This window comes from Equus asinus, chromosome 19 (genome assembly GCF_041296235.1).
Source record: "Equus asinus isolate D_3611 breed Donkey chromosome 19, EquAss-T2T_v2, whole genome shotgun sequence".
Taxonomy (NCBI): Eukaryota; Metazoa; Chordata; class Mammalia; order Perissodactyla; family Equidae; genus Equus; species Equus asinus.
In genome coordinates, this window is record NC_091808.1 from 27,636,483 (window position 1) to 27,655,854 (window position 19,372).

The window sequence follows — 19,372 nt, forward strand, 5'->3', positions numbered from 1 at the left end:
TTAATTAAAAAAAATACACATATGAGCATGAGTCTGAGCGTGTGTGTGTACAGATGCTCAAAAATGTACCCAACACAATACACCAAAAGTTTACAGTGCTTAACTCCAGTGGATGGTATTTTGATTTTAAAACTATTTTCCTTTATGCTTTCCTGTGTTTTCCACATTTGTCAAGTTGAGCAACATATTTTAGTAATTTGGAAAGAAAAGATTATAGAAGATACTCTAGTAACATATGATGAAATTTGTTTATGGGATTTTAGGTAATGATTTGGTTACAAGCTTTGGGGTTGAATCTAGAATCTACCCCAAATTTGACAGTACTGCGTAAAGCAGTCATTTTCTGGAGATATTTTTATGGGGATCCAGATTTTATCTCTCAAAATCTCATCAGAGTACTAAATGCACTTTATTTTTATTTTAAACCAGGTCACTCTCTTTATCAAATACACTGTGAATTTAAACCAGTGATTTAGAATTTGACTTCTTCTTTATTTTATCAAATAATCACAGTGCGTGAAGCGTTTCTAACCTTTGGGGAATGTGCAGCACAATGATGAGTATATGACTACATGGTCTGAGTGGGTAAACATCCAGGAAGCCTATAATTTATCAACTTTTTGGATAAAATGCTGCATTAGCTTTGTCCAACGGGTGCGTATTAACAATAAGTTTCAGAAAAACAAGCATATAAAACAGCTTTTAATATTTCTCAGTTAATGTGACTTCTCTTTAAGGAGGCAGGAGTAAGAAGGGGAGGGAATGGGAGGAGAGAGAAAGAGAAGATAAAGGAGGAGCCAAGATCATCCATCCGCCTGTCTCCAGGGCTAACAGAGGACATGTGGCATGTTCAGATCCTGGGCACAGTCGGATCAGGGAAAAGTTCCATGTTTGACATTCTGTGACATCCCTCCAAGTTGAAATATTTATGTAGAGGCATATTAAAACATGTATCTTCATTCAAGGGGAAAGAATAGACACACGGTAAAAGCCGAGAAATCAGGTGGCATTTACGGAACACGGAAGAAAGAATATTTTGAAATCTAGAAAACTAAATCAGCTATCAAGATAAACGGTTTTATTTTTTAAATCCATGTTACCTATTAGGCCATTCTCATTGATCAGATTAGCTTGATATGCACTAGTGTTATTTTGAAAAAAAAAAAAAAACAGTCCTCTCTCCCTTTTGGGACAGACTCTGTGGGGACTTCTAACTAGTCTGTGGCTATTCAGCTAGGCTATTAGACTAGCCACAAGACAAGTCTAATTATTTTTTCCTTAGAACTCAAGTTTGGATTTTTACCATGTCCTTAAAGTTTTCTTTAAAGGAAAAGCTAAACCTTAATTTTGAGAAAGGAAGTTAAAGAAAACAAAGGTTTAATGGTAATCTGACAATTCTCTCTCCTCATCAACTGACTGAGTCATTGATTCATGAAACACATATTAAGCGCCTCCTATGGACTGAACCCTATCTGGGAATCGGGGCCATCATGCTAAGCAAAATTGACTGCAGGGTTCCTGAACCCATGGAATTGATTTTCCTTCTTACTTTTCGCTGCCCATTTGGGGGAAATCTCGAAGATTCTGAGGGCTACAAGAACTGTGAGGGCTTTTTGTTCTGTGAAGGCTTTGTTTGCTCATCGTGGATTACCAAGGTCCTATTTGATGACGGTGACGTTCCTTCTAGAATGCCCTGCAGAATTTCTGGAAGGATAATCATTGAATACTAACTGAGGGTTTGGGGAAGAAAAATGGTGTACTTAAAATGATGTTCGCATTTTAAATATTGACCACTTGTGGGTAAATAGTTCTCAAAAGAAGAATGAATACAGATGAGCCTCGCACAGAACTTGGCTGCATATTTAGTGTCTACAGGAATCCTCACATTTCCCGGGGGAACTAATTTCAAGATCCCTTTGATTTTGCCCTTATGAAAAGTGGAGATTTCTGGATATCAGAGGACATTGGAATGGACCTCAGGAGAACACCAAGGTGAAATGGAGTGGAATCCGTGTTTCAGCTAAAGCTGGGCACTACAGAAGTTTCTCTTACTTATTTCTGGAAAAACCCATTGACAGTCATTCATACATTTAAATTAAAAAGTTATAAGTGATTTCAAGTAAGAAAGTGGGTGACATCCCCACCTCACCTGATGCATATGCTGTTTTTTAAGATTTACGTGCAGGAGTGTGCATGAAAGGCAGAGTGGGGAAGAGACTGGAGATGGAAAATGCAGTCAGGGAGGCATCCTGGAGGCACGAGGCTGGGTATTTGTGGTTTGGGCCTGTAGAGAGAGGGACTGGAGAGAGATACAGGTGGCAGGGGGGCAGATGGTGGGGAGAAACCTAAGCCATCCCCCTTCCTGTGCAGAGGGGCTTCTCATTCCCACTTCCAGGGTAATTTTAGGGTAATTTTAGACTAGTGGCTTTGGGAATGAAAAATAACGGGCAGAAGCAAGGAAAGTTTCAAAGGAAACAAAAAACAAACGGCAGCTTGGAATACAGTTTCTTCTGGTGAATAGTACTCAGCCCACTGCCCTGGAGACAAAACCAATGCTACTTACTGCTCTGGAGTCTGCGAGGGACGACCCGACATGAAGCTGCGACACTCCTCAGGCGCGGAGGACACCTGGCATTTCTCCACAATGCTTCCTGCCTCTGACCTATGCAAATATGCATTCCACCAATCACAACAGAGCAGGACACCACCCCCTCCATACTTCACAAAGTAAAACACTCTCTTATAGGCAGTCTATACGGCTTGCAAACCCTATCTCACCACAAGTCTATGTTGCACGGTGTTCATATCCTATCATTTGACTCATGATCTAGCTGTTGTATGTCCTGAGAATACCGCCACCATTGCAATCAGAGTCACGAACTGCAAGCAGGATTTTAAGTGTATGAGTTTCCTTTAATTAATGAGATTCCTTTAATCTTTTGTAAGTGGCATTTCTTATGGAATAGGCACACAAGAAATTTATGTTTACTAGAAGGGAAAATACAGGGTACAGCTCAGCATTCATTTTTTGCCAAATCTAAAATATTACTTACTGAACAGTAAGTGTGGTATGGTAGAATATGGTGTCAATAGTTGCTTTTCCTTTCCAGATAAAAATGTAAATTATCTATAGAAGACACTAAAACCTACATAACATTTTACCATATAATTAAGAGCTATGAAGTGAAGATCAAGTGTGTGAAAGTTTGGGATCAACTGAGCTCTGGTTTGTACAGAGGCAGGATTTACTTGATAAAAACTCATTCCTTTTCTAAGCTGCAGCCGGGCCACCACCAGTGACACCAGCTGTACAGGACAGTTCCACTACCCCCCCACTGTAGTTACACACTGCATCAGGAACCACAGGGATAGTGCATAGAAAATTATATTCTACTGACATAAGACAAATGCTAGTATTCAGAGCTCAAGATTGCTACCTTTTACTGCCTGCAGGCTTAGATTCAGGTTCATTCTCCTCCACTTTTTTCCCTGGTGCCAACTTCTCGGCACTGTCGAGCAAAGCACTGAGGGCCACTCTCCTGAAGACATTCCCATGAGCCTCTTTGATGAACTGGACCAGCTGACGGATGTCACAATACAGCCCCTGTTTGGAAGCAAGAACGAAAGTGTGAGGAAAGAAAGATAGTAGTGTGATTAAATAGTTTTCACAGGAAGAGAGGGAAAATGTAATTTCTTAGGCTTCGATCAGCATGGGAATCATAAAAAGAAGACAATTTACTATGATGAAATCGATGGTATACTGCCACTCCATTGTTCCTACAGAACCCTGCCTGCCATCCTGAGTATAACAAAGGATGGTCACCGTGGGTCATGTTCAGAAAGTTGGCTGTATCATTAGAAAGACTTCGTTACATTTTTAACCACTGGATTCCCAAGCTTTCATTTTCTCTCTTAATCGTGACTTTGAAGAGATGTCTGCAAAAAAGGGCAATCAGAATTTTGTTTAGACTAGAGATTTCAATCCCTGTTAAGTTTCTCCAAATTTTCTGCATCATTGTGACAAAATATGCTAAGTCCTCTAAATACTTCTCGAGCCTGATATTCAAGGATGATACATTTTGCAGGACAGATATAACAAATAATATGCATATTGCAGCCCATTTGTACATGAACTTGACTATGAACTTAAGACAATGCAGGACTATTAAAACCAATATATTGGTGATTCAACATTTAAAAATATACACAGGACTTTTTTGAGGGAATATTAAGCTTTGCACTCAGCATTTCTCCCGTCTGCTCCCTCTCTAGGAAAGTAGTTACTGTTTTCTTCGCCTTAGGAAAAGATTCATGGCAAAGCAGAACACAGAGCCTAAAAAACACTTACCTTGATAGCTTTGGGTTTCAAAACCTAGGATCACTGTGACAATTATGCCCATGATCTTTAGAAAAGCAGAAGGAAGGGCCACTGAGGAAAAACATGGAAAGAGTGTCCCTTGGGTCCTGTGGTCAGCAAGGCCCTGTGCCCTCACTCTGCTCTTTGGTGGCACTTCCAAGGAAGGCAAGGCCCCGAAGAGCAAGGGTTGCAAACTAACTTAGGAGATTAGCACTTAGGAGTGCCCAGTGCTAAGCACACAGCACAGAACACTGTGCAAAATAGTATGGGTGGACTGATGACCAAAACCCACGGAGCCTCTGCAGGTCCCAAGTCCTATCTGCGACTTGGGCATCTCTGCACCCCCATGTGAAGTGGGGAAACACAAAAATGACTAAGGTTCAGCTTCCAGTCCTTCTGGTACAATGGGAGTTCAAAGTCAAACTTCAGATGATTTAAAGAAAATAAGAAATACAGTATTTCTTCTACACATGAGTTTGTAGACTAACATTTATAAGAGCTCACACATATTATAACCAACTTGTCAAATTACTTCTTTCCATGACCAAATTGAATGCATGGATGGCACCCATGTTACTCTTAAGCTCCAAGAACCTTGCTGGGCTGGCTTCGACAACGAGCAAAATTAAATTTCCTTTGGCTTGGGGTTTTATTCTGTTTATCTGAAGTTAAGCGAATAGTTTCAATGGTTTAGAATAGCTTAAAATCATTTCCTTGATTGAGGTAGATGAGCAGATAGTGTCCATATGTGTAAACGGGCTGATTTCTGTATAGGAGTCATAACATCTAAGAGATTAGTAAGATAGAGAAATCCTCCTTTACCCGCCAGAGAGACCTGAATCCATGTGGAGACAAATCTGATTCAGATTTGTCAGCCTTAATCTACATTTTAATATCTCAAACCACAATCTCCTTGGTAGCAATTAAGCACTAACCTTTTATAGCCTGGCTTTCTCTACCTGTGGTTTCGGTGGTTTAATTAACACAGTCTTTTATGAAGAGCAGCTAAAAGATTACAGTGTTCGATAAAAGAAAACAAAACCAATTTCAGTGGCATATCTGCATTAACTTTTAAAGTAAGTATGGTTTAAAAAAATGCTTGGTATAACATTCTTTAATATTTCATGAGCCAACATGCTGTGCTCTAATACCTTCCTTCTGAAGGGCTCAAAGTACCAACCACCACCCTTCTGAGATGGAAGAGGAAGACAAGTCAATCTGCAGGGAGGATAACAAGTAGCAAGGAGGAGAAATAATGTGTTGCTGAGCTTCCACGGTGAGTTACTGGTGACAATGGGAAAATAGATATTTGAACTTGCAAGTGCAGACGTTTAGACTTCAACTTGTCTTTCTCATGACCACGACATGGGAACTGGTTTCCGAGCAGAGACTGAGAACTCCTGTGGGAGGAAGAGGTGAGCTTCTCACCAGATTCTCGGGGCTGTGCAATTCATGTGTGGTTGAAGCGCAGCGTGTGATGAGGGATTTAAACATGGCACTGACGACAATGCCTTCCACATTTTGGGCTGTGGATTTGTTGTCCACCGTGGTGAAGTTATTTCCAAACCCAGCCTTGTCTGGAATGCAAAGGCACCAATTAAAGGCAACATTTCCATTAGGCTACACAGTTTAAGGAAGTAATGAAGTACTTGGCACCCAGGAATTAGTGAAGGGCTATACAAAATACAGAAACAGAGGATTCAAGATGGCCCTGGTTTAATAATCTCTATGCGGACTTCGAGACAAGCCACTCTGAGTCTCCTTCGGAGTCTTGACTGTGGCATGTTTCGTCGCTTTGTGGAATGTTTCAATCGACAAATCTTAGCCAAAAAAAAAAAGGAGAGAATCAACTGTTGACCCTAAGAAAGACTTTTAGATCTAGAGTAGTTTTCAAATAGGTGATCACTTTAAAAAAATGATCTACTAAATGGTCCCTCACTGGAGAAAGAATTTATTTGACTTAACCTTTTTGGTGGTGAGGATGCTGGCTTCTCAGTGGAAATCGTTGGGTCGGTCAGAAGTGGAGTGAGGTGGGGCTGACCAGCTGAGCTGGGCAGGGGGAGGGAAGAGATGGGAATTCACGTCCCCACTGGAAACCAAAGGGAGACCGAGTCCTGCCAAGAGCTGCACAGGACGTCCAGCAGCTTCTTGCTTCCAGAGACGCTTCGGGCACACAGAAGGAAAACCTACGACCTCTCTCAGAGCCACCTCCTTCTAACTCATTCACCATGAAATGCCAGTGACCTGAGGCCATCACTCTTGGTGGCATTTTATGCTAGTTTCTCACAGATCCATGGACCTTTTGTAGGGGACACATTAGGTAATCTGTGGCCTTGCCAGAGGATTCCTCATGGCTGGTGAGCCACCTTGGACTGTGGGGGCAGGGGACGTGCAGCTCCAAAACTGGTCAGATGGGGCCCTGTGTGTCTGGCCCTTTCCACTCCCCAAGAATCCCAGCAGGAATCCATCACCTTAAAAAACACACCTTCTTACCAGCCTCTCACTGTCTGTGTTAACTGGCAGGGGCTTATCTCTAGATTTTACATTACAGAAAGAAATGTTTCAGTCTATGCTTATAGTTTCCATCTCAAATAGCTTAAAAAAGAGAAAAAAAAATAGTTTGTAATCAAGAACTTCTCTTGCAGTATCTCAGTTACAATTCTCACTTCATCGTTAGTTTATAATACGCTTAGTTTAAAACAACTTTGATAACACATGTTATTTCAGGGGTTATATGGAGGAACAATATTTTATTTTAATGTGAATAAATAATAAAGCCTGGGATACAAACAGGAAAACTCCTTCTAAATCCATCAACTATATCTTCATTATAAATTAATCAACTACTATCACACATATGCAAACAGTAAAAGCCTAGGCTAAGAAGCTATTTCTTCCAGGCTCTAATTAAAACGCATATTTTACTCAACTCGGGCTTCACTCATCACTTTCATTTCATTACTGCATTTACATTCAAGTGGTATTGAAGGTGTTTGGTTTATTCTGGATGCATTTGGAGTTCGCTGGTCGCCCCCTATGACACAGGTCTCTATACTGGAGTTCTCTTGAAGCAACGTAGCTATAAAATCGTTTGTGGTCTATCTATCAATTCATTTACCTGTTTAAAAAACCCATCAGTATATATGTGTGTATGTGTATATCAAAATTGTGTTACTGCTACATTTACATATTTTTTTCTTTCCTGTTTTATTTTGTGAAACAAATCTCCCAGCACTGTGCCTGGCACACAATAGGAACTCATGTCATATTTGTTGAACTAAGGAATATACTCCCTTGCTCCTTGACCTCTGCCTCCTGTGTCCTACAACAGAAGGTCATATGAGGGAGAGAGGAGTTCCATGTGTGGTAGTGTAAGGATTGGGGGCTAACGGTGAGGATGCCACAGCTTTCCCAAATTCCCATTTGCTGAGGTAAGCTGTCCTCAGAAAGCTCCAAAGTGTGTCATGAAAGATGATGTGCAAGCTTCTCTTGCTTATAGTCTATTATACACACACACACAATCACACACACACACAGAGGTATCTTTTCCTCTAAATTCTATCCCCACAAATTTACTGTGCCCCTGAATCTCTGCCTGCCTCACCTCACCATGATTTCTCCTGGAACCTGGTGCAGCTTTACTTACTGTCAGTGACGGGCTCCATACAAAAGCCTAGCAAAGCATGCAAGAAGTCCACTACATTATTCAGAGAGTCCTTGTTCACATAGTCTCTCATGGTCTGTCGAAACTGCATCTTATCTAGCTTGTAGAGCTTAGTGAGGCAGTTCTGGGCCTGCAATGAAGGAAGAAAAGTGAAAAAGTCACAGGTACCAGCTTAAGCTGGGAGACCATGAGTCTGAGATAGAAGCCTTCAGAAGGCAAAGGCTTCCATCCATCCTGCCAGCTGGTGTTGGCCAACCTTGCTAGCCCCTCTTGTCTGAGTAAGAAGTGGGCACACAAGCTGAGCAGTACGAGGGAGCTGACTCTGAGAAGGGCTGCTTTAGGAAAAACCCAAAGCTAAGGTCTACTGCTGGTGCCAGAAGTTCAGTATTTTCACCAAGATCAAGACTTTAAGATCTCAACGAAGAAAGCTCAAAGTGTAAAGTTTAAGTAGGTGATAAGATTGGTAATCCAGGTTTAGAAAACCTCAAAGGGTTTGTGCAGTGCAGGGGAGCATGCCATGCTCATGCACCGCTACTCTGAACTGAAGCAGATTTAATGGAGGAGGCAAGAGGGATCTAGGAAGTGGGGATCCAGTGTCTTCTTGTATAGCTAGGAGAGAAAGATCCTTGAAACATAGAAGAGGCATAAAATAAAGACAAGTCTAGTTTGTTTATTTATGTGTCTGCATTTGAATATGCAAGTTTAGTATTTAAATAGAAGTTGGCCTTATGGACATGAGAAACAAGTGATCATTGGTTAGACCCTGCTACTCAAAATTATATTTGTTACAATCCAGCAAATAATTTTGCCATCTGGTGAAGGAAAAGGGGATAATCCCCACCATCAGAACAATTAGTCTAGTCACTGGCTGCAGAAGGCCACAGACAGAATGCCCTGACACTACCTGGGATCACTGGGGGCCTCCTAGCCCTCTCCTACCATTGAGCAAAAATTCACATCTGTGCAGTGCTTTCCTGTTTAAAACATGTTTCTTGCTTGTAAGTGCACAACAACATTTGACTTTCACACCTCTCTGTGATTTGATGAGTACCCCTATATCAGAGTGGTGGAAATTGAGGCTCAAAAAAGTCAAGTACTTTGTCCAAGTTGATATAGCAAGTTCCACGGGAGAGCTAAAATTAGAAGTCAGGGTCTTGCCTCCTCACAGTGGTTATTTCTCCTATGATATAGTAGTCTCATGAATAGTTCAGAGGAAAATGTATTTAGATATTACCCATTTCCAAAAAGGACGTAAGATGACTGATAATAGAGATTAGTTGATATCTTAAGACAAATTCTGCATAAAAGAGATACAAGAAAGTCCATAACAATGGAATGAAATGGAGAAAGAACAGGAGAGGACTCTGGGTTGAAGGGAAAGGGCTAAGGACCAAGAAAGAAGAGGTGGCTGGGTGAGGACCACCTTAATCATGACAGAGAACTTTGGGCAACCTGGTATAAGCATGGAGGTCAGCTTAGGGAAGGCAATTCCTGAGAACTGAGACCTAATGAGGTGGGCCAGAAGAAAATTTAAGTTACATAACTTTGACAAATCAAGGCCCAGAGAAAGATTCTTGGAAATTTTGAGAGGAAAAAGAAAGATTCTAAAAGGCTGAAACTTGGAATTAGCAATAGGCTTCTTGGTATGACCTTTTTATAATCTTCCATCTGTATCACAAAGTCAAGTGGATTGATTTTTTCTTTTTATTCTTCCTTTACTAGGTCCTAGAAGATTGGGAAATGAGGTGTTTTTATTCCAGAGAGGTTCCTAGTTGCTAAATCTTAAGCAAGCTCATTTTTTTTTCTTACAAAATAAATGCTGCTTGCTGTAAAATGAAGTTGGCAAAGCACTTAGAGAAAATGTGTCCTGCATGAAGTATTTAATTATCATTCCATAAAGAATTTGTGAAGATCTTCATTGCAGTATTTACAAAGCACTTTAAAATTCTGGGTTGGAAAGCCCTGAAGTACAAATTCCCTTATCTTCTCTATAAAATATACCCAAAAAGGCAGAGTTTCAAATCTTCTCTTTAGAGGCTATTAGAGTGTCTGAATGGGTTCAACGGGAGGTATAAGTGAGAAACAGAATATCAAACATTAAGTATTTTGATTCTGAATGAATATTCCAAACTTCTCCAAGAAATATAAAACTGTTTAAGAGCGAATTCTCTTTCAATAATTTGGAACTACCAGCCAAAGATTAAATTAATCTAGGAAACACATACTGGAATTGCTAGGCACTTTGATGAATATCATCACAATAATCTTCTGTTTCTTAAAAAAAAGAAGACATATAGAAGAATAGAAGACCTGACCTGATCTGGTAGAGGTAAGAAATATTCTTAATATCTTAAAAGTTAACTTCTGAAAGTCCAATGCTAGAGAAGTCTGGAAATGTCTAGTTTCTTGAGTTAGACATTCCCAGGGGAAATTTCTCAAATTTAAATCTCTTGGACAATGTGTTTACTAAATATGGACAAGCAAATATAATCCTTTTAATGAATATTAGACTGGGCTACAAGATCATGGAGGAGTTGCCATGTAGGTCAAGAAAGCTGAGAAGGAAGGCAGAAAACTGTCAGGACATCCTGATGGGAAATGTTCAGAACTCTTAGAGAGGAAAGTGCAGTGGACTAAGCAGTAACAACGGCCTGCCAAGTGGCTTCTGATCCAACTAGCCCTACTTTCTCCAAGTTTATAAAGATAGGTTCTGGTGTCAGAGCCAGTTTATACCTCCAGTTAAAGCATGGCACTTTTTATTATATTTTACTGTTTAATTTCACAGAATTGGTCTTCAGTATGAGGAATGCTGTGGTTTTAGCCTGAAAGGCATTTATTCATATTGTGATAGAATAAAAATCAAAGATCAAAAATCACATAAACATATGCAAAGATTGGGGCAATGTCAGCTTGCTATTGCCTTATTAATTATTATTTTGATTTTTTAAATTTTTGGCCTCAAAATCCAGATCTTGGTCCGAGTTTTCAAGTTTCAGAATGTAGAAGTGAATTACTATGAATACAACCCCCCCATATACATATAATAAACCATTATAATACAACATAATAAAATATAAAAGAAAGGGAGAAGGATAGATAGGTGGATGGATAGGTAGATGATGATTCAGAAACCCAGCATGCTAATACTGTGTGAACATTTCAAGACAAAACCTAATACCACAGAAAAATGCGCTGGCATTAGATTTTGACATGATCCTAAAACTCTGCTAAGATATGCCAAAGCGTTTCCTGCACTCAAATTTGCATCAAACCCTTATTTTTAAGACAGTATTTTCTTATGATTTCAATTCAACCGTGCACATGAGACAACTGTCCCAGCTTGGACTTGTGGAGGTGGGTTATTGCTCAAATCTGAAAGGAAAAGCAGCAATCAGTAGAAGCAAACGAAAATGAGCTGGAATAGGACCAGGTTCCATTACGGAATTATGTTTTGCAAGCTCAAATGCAGAGTTTCAAGTTTCACACAGTTCAAAGGGACACGATCTCAAATATTTAGAAGTCAAGGTTCATTCTCAAAGCAGCCAGTAAATGACTGGCTACTTTTCCAGTCCTGTTTTGTCCCAATAAGGGCCATTTTCCATATCTAAATAAGAAGAACAAACTAAGCTCTAAACTTTGACCCCTTTCTCTAACATAAAATATGCTTCTACAGTACCCTGGTGGGTGATTAAAAAGTCATTTGTCACAGACCATTGGAAGCTTGCTAAATGTATTCATCTTTGCAAAGTCTTTCAAACTATAATTCACACATTCCAATTTTACACCCTTTCACCAACTGAGAGTTGGCCCGCCCTAGGGCAGGAGGCAGTAGTGTTTTCCCAATTAAACTTTCCTAAGCTGAGGTTTTAGATGTCTTGAGATATCTTGTGGGAATCCTCCCACCCCAAGACTGAATTAATTACCCCTATTAAGTACAATATTTTGCAGGGAACACTGACCCTCATTGTCAAAGGACTCATTCCTAAATTGGAGGGAGGGAAGAGGGAGAGGAAATGGAATCTACTTTAATTCTCTTACATTCTCCCGGAATACCTGGTGTCTCAGACGATCTCCAGAGAGCCCTCGGTGTCCTTCTCCGCAACCATAGGCACATCCCAAAGACTTCACTATTTTGATGAGCATGGTGAGAGCAAGCCTATGGTTGCTTACAGGTGTACTTTCATCCTAGTACCCACGAACGAGAAAGGAAGAGAAGTTTGTTGACTTAGTCACTAAGGTTCTTTTGCTACTAAGATTCTATTTTAATATTAAACCAAATTTACACGTTTTACAATGACTACCTACAATTTGGGAAATAGAATTGTCAAGGGCTCAATAAGCAAACTAACTTCCCTAAAGTCTAGAATGTGATTTAAAAGAAAGAAAAAAGTCTATGCATTTTGAACACTCTGTAGTGCTAAAGGATAGGAATGCAGACCTCTTTCTTAGAAGACATTCTTTCACACCCTTGTTGGACTATCAGAACAAATGCCTAGAGACAGACAGTGGGGACTATCAGTGATGAAGGCAAACAGACCTTACCGGAAGTTACCTCATCAGCAGGCTTCGGATAACACCATCAGGCAAGGATTAATGCTAAATTTCTGAAACTGATCAAAGTCTGGAACTTTGAAATTTCATGGCAATTTCTGACATTTTCAAAGAATTTTTCTACTTTTCACTGTATTGTAACACCCAAGCACAAGCAAAGTGAGAATATAAAGACATTTGTAAACATTCCGTTTGATTCTTCCTTTGAGGCAGAATAGGAAGCCCTCCCCAGTGCGTTATGAGAACTGTTATCATCCCCTTTTGCCCCATTTAATCCTTGTTAGTGGAGAGCACTGCTTCCAGAAAAATGAACTTCCTTGAATTATTTCCAGAGAAGCATAAGGAAGCCATTGCCAAGGAATGATGCAGATCCCAATGTGGGAGTGCCATTACTTCAAACTTCCTCAGTCCTTCTAGCTGGATTCCGCTATTAGCACATACACCGTGGACCTGAGATTCCAGCTCCTGTTCCTTAACTGCATATGATGTTACATAAGTTAATGAATATCTCTGTGTTTTAGTTTCTTCATCTGTGTATTGAAGATCCTAATAGCTTCCCTTCTTACTTCATTGGTTTACTATACAGAACAAATGAAATAATGGATAAGAATTGCTCTGTAAATTGTGAAGGGCTTTTCCAGAGTCATATGATCAGGTCAACACATAAACCTTGGGGCCACACACATAGAAAGATGTGTGAGTAGGGTGTGAAAGGGATGTGAGTTATCCAGACATCATCATGTGCCATATGCGGTAGGGTAGACTCTCTCCTCCCCTAGAATTATGAAGTTGGTCCTCATTTGCTAATCTATAGGCTCATGAAGCGCACATGGTGCTGAACCTCAGCGATTCTCCCTTCAGGACTGAAGCATTCACTCTCTGAGCTGCTGGGAGTATTGATGGCCAACAGCTCTCAGCTGAGGTCCTCTCCAGGCATTCCCCTTACCCACGGTTCTGCTCTCTTCCCGGAAGCAGTCTGCCTCCAGTGGCAGATCAGAGGCATAAAGCATGGAGGGGATAAACGTGGGCTCCCTTACTTCACCTCAGGATTACTGTGAAGAGCCATCCAGCTCCAGAGCTCCCTGTGTGACAGGCTAAGGCCTCTGTTGCAACTGTGTGGTGGTTCAGCTTCTCCCTCTGCCCCATCCTGCTGCTTCTACAGCTCACACATGTTGATCCTGAAAGGACATCCCAGTGAACCTCCTGCACACATACCTCCATGGCTGAGTCTGTTCCTGGGAACGCTACAGCTCAGATGGTTGCAAACAGAAGACTCAAACTTATCTATATTTATTTATTTATGTATATTTGCGTTAATCTATACCAAGTCAGAGATGTTTTAGTTGGATTAAAATGTTAGCTCCATGACCTTGGGCAAGCTACTTAACCACTCTGTGCCCTACAAAATTGAAATCATACTACTACTTATCTCATAGAGTTGACAATAAAATGAATCAAAACATGTAAGGCACATGATAATCGCAAAACCAATGTTAATTATGATTTCTAGGTGTGGGCACTGCTATCCTTTGCAGCAACTTTGTGCAAGTGAGAAGAGGCACTCCTTGGCGGGGAAGAATCAGAAAAAGGCGAACCTTCTTAGGAGATGCAGCCCGTGGGTGAACAACTCGGTGGGCAGAGCTTGTACCGGATTCCAGTCCCTCCCGGCCACACAGCCTGGGGCGTTGTGTGGTGCACAGACTGTGCAGCCAGCGGCAGTAATGCCTCAGAAAAGGTCACCCTGGGTAAGTGCTGATTTGGAAGATTGGTTTACATACATTTTTAAATTACTATGTGTTCCTTTAAAAAAATTTCTAGCTCCAGAAGCTCTTTGTAAATATCTATTCAGGTTTGTGTTTCTTTAGAGCTTCAGATGTCCTTGGGATTTCTGTTTCTCTCACAGGAGGTATTCAGAAAAACGTATCAAGCCGCCAGCAGAAATCAGGACAGATATTAAATAACATTTCAAGCTCTCAGTCCTAGTTAGTGGCAAATATAGAACTAGAAATTACATCTTCCTGCCTGAATTAATCAATTCCCCATGCTTCTGGTGTTACTAGGTTGCAAAATGACATAAACTCTCTGATTCCACTGAAAATAACAGATGGGTTTGGGGCAGAACAGACCTATGTGAATCACAAATATAACACATAGGTTTTATTTTATAAATTCTTTGTACTACAAAGAATATTATTCTGTAGAACTAACTACAAAGCATCTTGATGGCTGTTTTGGAGACCATGTAATCTGACTTTTAAAAAAATCTCATACTGGGGCCGGCCGGGTGGTGCAGCGGTTAAGTGTGCACATCCCGCTTTGGATCCCAGGTGCAGACATGGCACCACTTGGCAAGCCATGCTGCGGCAGGCATTCTACGTATAAAGCAGAGGAAGATGAGCGGGGATGTCAGCTCAGGGCCAGTCTCCCTCAGCAAAAAGAGGATTGGCAACAGACGTTAGCTCGGGGCTAATCTTCCTCAAAAAAACCCCCACAAAAATTCATACTCATCAAAAGTGATAACTTTGGTCAAATAACATTTATATTATCAAGTATTTAGTACAATACCTAGATTTTAAATAGGCAAGACACTGTAAGAAATTAAATGAAAATACTACCCTTAAATTTTAGAACTAAAATTTTAGAACTAAAAACAAAATACTAATTATGAACCTCAGAGATCCTTGGGATACATAACAAGACCCTCATCAATTTAGTTTGAATATCTAAACTTTACTGATAAAACCTTATCAAAATTTCACAACTCTCTTTTATTTTTTCTTTATATTTTCCCTTGAATATTATGATGGGCATAGTATCATCTATTATCTCTTTGAGTGGCCAGCCTAGATTGATATGTAAAGATTGGAAATTTAGTGAGAATCTCACCATTTGCTGTGTTTATAAATTTGGTCCTTATAATTTGCATTTGTTTGCTAATTCCTACATAACAGTTGACTGCACGATCCCTTAGATCTTAGAATCCAAGAGGAAATCCCGTGTGATCTGTACCATCATTTAGATAATTTTCATCTAAGGTGAGATCTGAGGCTCCTTGGATTGTCTTCAGTGATGGATGGGGAGGTAAGAAGCTGGGAATCTTAAGCACCAGAAGGTTCTATTAGAACAAAAAAATAACATATACATGATTATGGCAGGAGAAGAAAATCCTAAAGAGAAGGTTCAGGAACCCAAGAATATTGGGGCAGGAATATTTGGATCAGAGTCCATGAATACTAGGAAGATATATGTAGATAAAGAAATGAAGAAACATGATAAATGCACATTAAATATACATCAAGAGGGACCAGAAAGAAATGTATGAAATGTAAGAAAAAAATGAACAATTTATAGTTTAGATAATATGTAGCTGGCAGAACTCAGCACAGTGAAACCTTACAGTTGTCAACACCTGACCTGATGTGTAGATTGTCACTTGTTAGACATTCAAATCTCTTGTTGATTTCAATTTCCTAACAGCATTTTCCAACTAAAACCCCAAATTCAAATCAGTATAAGTTATGTGAAGTTAAACTGTGATAATTCTTATTTAAAACCCAAATTAAAGGAGAAAACTAATTACTGTTGTTAAGTGCAGAGATCATAAACCAGGTGTTGCCCAGGAAAAGGGAATTAAATTCAGGAACATCAATAATAAGAAAGCTAAAGATATGGGGATGTGACACATTGAGACATGACAGGACCAAAGCTGGTCTTCCAAACTAACACCAATAAACCAACCAACTAACCAAACAAAATTCTTCCTTTTCTTTCTCCTTAACTGTGATTGAAGCTGGCTACCAAAAAATGTGTTTCTTAGATCAAGAGAAAGAACTTTATCTTGAGGAAAAATTATACTATCTGTTATGGACAGAATGTTTGTGTCTCTCCCAAATTCATATGCTGAAGCCCTGGCTCCAATGTGAGCTTACTGGAGACGTGGCCTTTGGAGGGTAATTAGGGTTAGATGAGGTTGTGAGGCTTGAGGCCTGGTCCAATGGGATTAGTGCCCTTCTAAGAAGGGACACCAGAGAACTTGCTCTCTCTCTCTCTGCACAGAGTAAAAAGAGGCCATGTGAGCACACAGCAAGATGGCAGCCACCTACAAGCCACAAGAAGAGGCTTCAAAATGAAACCTACCTTTCTGGCACCTTAATGTTGGACTTCTCAGCCTCCTGAACTGTGAGAAATAAATTTCTATTGTTTAAGACACCTAGTCTATGGTATTTGTTGTGGTAGCCTGAGAAGACCAAAATGCTGTTGAATTAGGTCAGACCCTGAAAGTCTTGAGAAAGAGGCTAGCCTTTGTGGCAGACTGAGAATTATGGCAATGTAGTATGTACAAGATGTTCTCCTGCAGAAATAACATGACCTGGAAATTAGCTCTAATAGTGCTTGGATGGCAATGGTTTTTGAATTTAGAATACAGTTTCATCTATTTCTCCAAATGCCTGCTGAGAAGCTAATGAAGAGATTTCTAGACTCACCACTTTCTTGCTCTAGCAACCAGCTGCTGTTCTGAGTCAATAATTTGCTGACAAGCAAGCCCTGGAAAGAACTTAGGAGCAACATTTCATGAGGATGCAGAAGGTGGTTCAGTCATACCTTCTCTTGGTTCTTATCGTTCTTCTCATAAGGGCCACCTCCACCTCCTCCACCTCCTCCTCCATCACCTCCTCCACCTCCTCCATCTCCACCTCCTCCTTCTTCTCCTCCACCATCGCCAGCTCCACCAACTGAAGGGCCCCCAAATCCACAGGAGGAACTTCCAGATACTCCTTTGAATTGGAAAGTTCCCTCACTTGGTCTTTTTTCCACAGTCTCATTTTCTTTCTTTTCAGTCTTCTTTCTGTTCTTTTCTACACAGGGCACCACCCCAAGTTGAAGCAAGCACTCAACAATGTTGAGCGCCACATCACAGATGCGAGAACTGATGTCATGGTTAAGGACAAGATAAACAGCCTTCAGGACCACCTGCAGGAAGACAAGGATAAACAGAGGGTGATTAAGTTACTGGCACTGCCTCTTCCTAAATAGCTTTGGTTATTCTGTTTAATCTATTCCCTTTAGGCTGTTCTACGCACTTAAGCATAAATAAATGAGGTAATTTTCAGATGTTCCTAAACTGCATCAGGACCTTGTGTACATGCTTAATATAGAGTACAAGTCATCTAAAGAATTAAAAATGTACATGTGTGTTATCTCATTTAAGTATTCTAAAACTTGCCGTAATAGACAGTTAATGGGGATACTGAAGCATAGTGAATTAACGGGAAAGTAATTATTTGCCCAAATGGAAACTTGTGCAACTGACTTTTTAAACTGAAGTGTTTTAATCTTCTGCCACCAATATTGGATATAGAACAATGCCTTCCTTATGCACATAAAAGAGAAATTTTTGTGCATTCACAATTGTATCATTATTTACACTGCAATTTTAAATGCAAAATATTTGCATGTTTAAATTGTCTTTTTATTGATTTTAATATTTTAAATTATTTGCTGAGCCAGCTTCCCTAATGTGAAATAAAAAATTTTGTGAAATATAACTGTAATATATAACAACGCTTACATATGTTAATAACTATAATCAACACAGGCACTCTTGAGAATGCAAATTTAAATCTTTTAATGGACTTGTAATCATTTTTTGCTGCTACACAGGAGGTTTGCAGTCATGTTGCTTATACAACAAAAAGAAATAAACTGAGAACCTTTCACTTTCACTCTAGAAAAAAGGGCCTTAGCAAACACACATTTACCTATATTTATATATGTGTACTCAGGATTCATTAATGTTTTTGGATTATAGAAATATTTTGAAATCAGATCAAATGTAATGTAATGCTTGAAAAAAAATGTATCTGAGATGGTTAACACACTTGTGAAATTTTTCATTTGGGTAGTTTTTCACTGTAAGGGTCAACATTTATGAGAAACCATATGCCCATTTTACCCAGCATTGTAAAAACTGGACCAAAGAATCAGTATCTTTCAAGCTTCATTAAGAAAAACTCTTCCTCCTTACAGAAAGATCAAGCATGCCGTTCTTGTGGACAAAGTTACTGGTCCCATCAGTATGTTCTGTGTCCTCCAAGTAGCTGTAGTTTATGCAGGAGTCTGTGAGGCTCCGAGGCAGGTTTGCACAGGCCAGGGGTTCATGTGGCATCTCAGGGATAGGCACCTGGTTGCAGAGCTTCCTCATATGCTCACTGAAGAAGTCTGCGTAGCCTACGTTGAACGACGCCAGCGTGGTGTTGAAGGTCGCGACTGTGATTGTGGAGATCTGGGATCGCACTAATGAAAGGAAAGCAACGTCTTAGTTTCCCCATCTTCACCTGCGACATCGTGTTGGACAGTTATACGATCATGACCACAATCACAGCTGTAGCTTTTGCAGATATTTGACATTCTCAAAGCTATTCTCAACTCCCATGGAACTGTGGCAGGCCATGTAATATCTGATAAATAATGAATGTTATGGAAAATGTGAATTCCAACTGGCTTCCTTAAGACCCAAGCTAGAATTTAACTTTTGTCTAATAGGTAGATTTTACACACTGTTGAATGACAGACCCTATGATATAGTTAAACTAGCTTAGTTGAAGCATTTTCCCACAAGTTTGTGGCAGGTAAAATATTTTATTTTATCTAGCATATTTAAGCAATAATAAACAAGAAGAATTTTTTTCTCATTTGCTTGAGAGTAATAGAACATAAATTTGCAGTGGTAACTAATAGATGTCATCAAATACTTGAAAATAGTCCAGGGGAAGGAGAGATTAAACTGATGCTCACAGGTT

The 19,372-nt window shown here is 39.9% G+C and overlaps 1 protein-coding gene across 18 annotated transcripts in view; it reads right to left on the reverse strand.

Annotated features, from left to right (window-relative positions):
- Positions 1 to 19,372, reverse strand: part of UNC80 (unc-80 homolog, NALCN channel complex subunit) — a 218,256-nt gene that overhangs the window by 154,410 nt on the left and 44,474 nt on the right. For 14 of the 18 annotated variants that reach the window (XM_014867746.3, XM_014867745.3, XM_070489850.1 and 11 more), the window contains exons 12-18: positions 18,598 to 18,866; positions 17,175 to 17,543; positions 12,060 to 12,206; positions 8,004 to 8,151; positions 5,786 to 5,934; positions 3,438 to 3,604; positions 2,564 to 2,662 (exon numbers count right to left, since the gene is read on the reverse strand). In XM_014867746.3, the coding sequence (XP_014723232.2) occupies positions 2,564 to 2,662; positions 3,438 to 3,604; positions 5,786 to 5,934; positions 8,004 to 8,151; positions 12,060 to 12,206; positions 17,175 to 17,543; positions 18,598 to 18,866 (1,348 nt within the window). The remainder of the gene's footprint in view (positions 1 to 2,563; positions 2,663 to 3,437; positions 3,605 to 5,785; positions 5,935 to 8,003; positions 8,152 to 12,059; positions 12,207 to 17,174; positions 17,544 to 18,597; positions 18,867 to 19,372) is intronic. The other 4 variants (XM_070489851.1, XM_070489843.1, XM_044746646.2 and 1 more) reach the window with 1 other exon arrangement.